This window comes from Salvelinus sp. IW2-2015, linkage group LG4q.2 (genome assembly GCF_002910315.2).
Source record: "Salvelinus sp. IW2-2015 linkage group LG4q.2, ASM291031v2, whole genome shotgun sequence".
NCBI classification, from domain to species: Eukaryota; Metazoa; Chordata; class Actinopteri; order Salmoniformes; family Salmonidae; genus Salvelinus; species Salvelinus sp. IW2-2015.
The window spans coordinates 28,174,844-28,179,560 of NC_036843.1; the positions used below are offsets into that span (position 1 = coordinate 28,174,844).

The following is a 4,717-nucleotide window of genomic DNA, read 5'->3' on the forward strand; positions in this document are numbered from 1 at the left end:
CGTCTGATGTATGATGAGTGATGTCTGATGTCTGATGGCTGATGTCTGATGTCTGATGCTGATGAGCTGATGATATGATGACTGATGTCTTGATGGCTGGATGACATAATGTCGACGTCTGATATGATGATGACTGATGTCTGATTGACTGATGTCTGGATGATGTGATGAACTAATGTCATGACGTGGCTGATGATGATTGACTGATGTCTGAGTCTATGTATGATGAGTTGATGTCTGATGTTATGCATGATTGATGTATGTCATGACTGATGTATATGATGATCTGATGTCTGACTGTGTCTGATGCTATTGATGCTTGATGTCATGATGACTTGAGTATGATGATGCTTGATGTGATGACTGATGTCTGATGGCTGATGTCTGATGGCTGATGTTAATATATGATGACTGCATGTCTTGATGTCTGATGTCTGATGGCTGATGTCTTGATCTGATGTATGAGATGATGATGTCTGAATGACTGATTGTCGGATGAGGATGTATGATGACTGATGTATTATGGACTGATTGTCTGATGATGTGATGTCTATGAGTATTGATGTGTCTGACTGACTGATGTCTGATGTCTGATGTATGCATGGACTGATGTCTGATGACTGATGTCTGATATTGTCTGAACGGTTATGATACTGATGTATGATGACTCTGACGTCCTGATTTATTAATTTTCTGACTGATGTCTGACGTCTGATGTATGATGAGTGATGTCTGATGTATGATGACTGATGTATGATGACTGATGTATGATGACTGATGTCTGACGTCTGATGTATGATGACTGATGTCTGATGACTGATGTATGATGACTGATGTATGATGACTGATGTCTGATGACTGATGTATGATGACTGATGTATGATGACTGATGTCTGATGTATGATGTCTGATGACTGATGTCTGTGGCACCCTATTCCCTTTATATTGCCCTACTTTTGACCAGAGCCCTATGGGGCCCTACATAAGGAAAAGGCTGCCATTTTGAGATGCAGCCACAGTACCACCTGTACAGCATTAGGGGGAAGTAAATCCACTCTATTACAGACAGATAGCATCTACACGTTCTATCAGATTAGCATTTACTGACTAATTAATTTGTTATGTTGTCTCTCTCTGCACTATCAGTTCCTCTGCATCCATCTATCATTTATACGGCAGAGGGAGAGGCAACAACTATTTGTTTGTGTGAGGGATAGACTCAAAGTGTTGTCAGAGAGAAGGCAGGAAAATACAAATGAGCTGCTTCTGACACCTTAAATAACCCTAGGTTCAGGAAATAGTCTGCGTACTCCAGTTTGTGGTGAGATATACTTCATTCTAGGGATTTTGTTGTTGTTGAAAGAGAAATCCCTAAAATGAAGCTGATCTCACCACAAACCGGAGTACGCAGACTATTTCCTGAACCTAGGGTTATTTTACGTGTAGCAGGGTTGGGGTCAATTRCATTTCAATTCAGTCAATTCAGGAAGTTAACTGAAATTCCAATTCCAATTATTTCTCATAAAGAAGCATTGTAGGAAATGTCAGTTTCAATTMAAATGGAATTGATCCAAATCCTGATCTGTAGACTGACTTACCTTCTCCAAYTGCAGATTCATCCATCGTGTGAACGTCCTCTTCTGAACGACTTCTCTTTCAACTGAAACAGAAAAACAACAGAAACACAGAGGAAGAAGTGAACATGGTGGCTGTGGATAAAATATGGGAATAAAGAGAAGAGACGAGCAGCATCAATACTGACGACTCGTGTAAGACAACAGCCTCTACTACCAGACTACAGTGCGTCCCAAATGGCACCCAATTCCCTATATAGTGCACTAGTTTKAACAAACCAAAAATTGCCAGCAGCCAATGAAATCATCCTTTTTCATTCTCTAAATACCATTTATGTCATGACAACCTCATTTTCCCTGGCCAGCCACCAGGCAATTCTCACATGGGGTGATCTCTTCCTTCCTCTGGTGTGAGTTTGTTGTAAATTAGGCATTTGTTCACACATGTAAGAGCTCCTTCACGACTMCACCGCATTGAGCCAAACATAAGCAGCTGACCCAGAGTACTGCTGGTCCTAATCTCCAAACAAAGTTTCATCCGGATTTTAGACACGCTTCCTTCTGCTGCTATCACTGGACCCTGAGTAGGACTCACTCTAAGCCTCTGCTCCCCCCACACACTCTCTCTACTCTCTCTCACTCTCTCCCTCTCTGTCACAGCTGAGTGCTCAAAGCTGTCGCCAAGCCCCAGACCAGCCCCAGCCCCTGGCCCAAACCAGCCAGGCTCTTTGTGTCTTTAAGGTGGCTGGCTGGTTGTTGGCTGGTTTCCGTCTGGTTGCTGGCACTGGGAGAGGTGGAACGCTGGGAAATGGCCCCTTCATTATAGAGACATGCACTAACACACACGCACGCAGCACGCCACACGCAACACCACACACACACACACACACACACACACCAACACACACACACACACACACACACACACACACACACACCCACCACAACCACACACACACACACACACACTCAAGACACAACACACACAGTTTCAACCAGAGACATCAGAAACAGAAAGCGAGGGAACCACCCACACACGACAGTCACCACACACAACACACAGTCACACTGCAGAAAAGCAGGCTCCTGCTCTTGCTCTGGAAAGGAATCAGTCCAGCAGGAGAAAGAACCCCCAGGAGAATTACATAAGAAAGCTTAGTAATTAACACTGAGCTCTTCATGTATTTATGTTTGTCGTGTCAACACTAAGCGAAATAAGACTATAATCATCATAAAACTGATGTTTGACATTTCTATCAGACTGTTCTATTCTATTATCCTCCTTGCTCATAGACTTAAAACATGATGAGCTCATATCCTAGAAGGATACCAAAGCCGAGCATGATGCACCAAAGACCGAGTATACCGAAGAGAACAGTGAGCTCATAGCCTAAGAACAGTAGGATCATGCCTAAGAACATGATGAGCTATAGCCTTAAGAACATGATAGCGAGCTTCATAGCCTAAAGAACATGATGACGTCATTTCCTATAATGAGGAGCTCATGATAGCTCATGAGCTTGCCTAAGAACATGATGAGCTCATAGCCTGAGAACATTGATGATGCTCAATATAGCCTAAGAACATTGATGACGCTCATAGCCCTGAAGAACTGATGAAGCCTTCTGCGATATCACCTAAGTAACAGGATGAGCTCATAGACCTAAGAATGAAGCACCTAGACATGGAGCTCATAGCCTAAGAAATGATGAGCTCATAGCTAAGAACTTGAAGCTCATATAGCCTAAGAACATGATGAGCTCATAGCCGAGAACATGATGAAGCTCATAGCCTAAGAAACAGGATGAGCTCATAATGCCTAAGGAACACCCGATGAGCTCTAACCTAGAAGGGCGAGACGATGGAGCTCATAGCCTAACTGAGACACGTGGATGAGCTGCCATTACTGTCCTAAGAACATGATCAGCTCATAGCCTAGAACAATGATGAGCTCATAACCTAAAGAACACGATAGCCTGTCATAGTTAGAACCTATAACAAAGATCAGTCACTGATCACCTCAATCCCCTAAGAAGCTATTCTGATGAACGACTCATATCCTAAGAACATGATGAACTCATTAGCCTTAAGAACATGATGAGCTTTCAAAGCCTGACAGAGAGTATTGCGAATGAGAGCTCACTAAGCCTCTAATTAACAACATATGAGTCCTCAGTTCCTACTAAGATACACTGATTAAGAACTCTCATAGCCTCTCTAAAAACATAGGCATAAGCTGCAGGAGTCCCTAAAACATGATGGAGCTCATAATCCGTCCAACAGTAAACATGACTGTATTTTCTCAAATAGCCTAGAGTCACGAGTGTGAGCTTCAGCTTTCATCTCTGAAAATACGAGTGGATTTTAGCTCCTAGGATGGCCCAAAACCATGATGAGCTCATAGCCTAAAAACATATGAGCTATCAGCGCGACTGCAGAAGCACGCCATCGAATCTAGAGAGCCCATTAAGACCCATCTACATGCGAAGCAATGATTCCGACTAGCCAGTAGCCTGCGGAAGACTGATGAGCTCATAGCCTAAGAACATGTCGAGCTCCATAGATAAAGTGCTGTGTAATTGATACTTGTTTAGCTGCACAGTAGACACTTGTGGGTGTACACTTGCTAGCGATTATTCACAATTAAAATACACCTTTAGTACATTGATCGCATACACTGTCACTCCCTTACTGCATTTAGAGCGTTGATTTGTCGCAATACACCTTTACTTACATTTTTTTTGTGTAAGAGCTAAAGAATATATAACCCATGTCGATATTGTATACTAGTTAGTGTGTATAGAAATAAATAAGAAAGCAACTGAAGAGACGATCTAATAACCATAGGCCAATCAACAATTTAATCAGAATCACTGTTTATCTGAATATATTCCAAACTGGTATAATGATCCAATACTGCTCCGCTCTTGAATAAACATTATACCAGGTGTACCAAAAAAGGAATAGATCCTCATTGCAGAGGCGCGTTACTCTAGCTGTACGTTATATGTGAGATATTGGCAATAAAGAAGAAATTAAAAAATTAACTTCGGTATTATGATATTAAATTATTATTCACACTGCTTCTGTGACCCAACTACGATGCCGATACCTAATCTGCTCCATGGGACAATCTCTCTCTA

At 42.1% G+C, this 4,717-nt stretch overlaps 1 protein-coding gene across 1 annotated transcript in view; it reads right to left on the minus strand.

The window, feature by feature from the left end:
• Positions 1-4,717, minus strand: part of LOC111963092 (uncharacterized) — a 57,241-nt gene that overhangs the window by 13,046 nt on the left and 39,478 nt on the right. Inside the window, exon 2 of the mRNA XM_023986303.2 lies at positions 1,599-1,660. Within this exon, the coding sequence (XP_023842071.1) occupies positions 1,599-1,660 (62 nt within the window). The remainder of the gene's footprint in view (positions 1-1,598; positions 1,661-4,717) is intronic.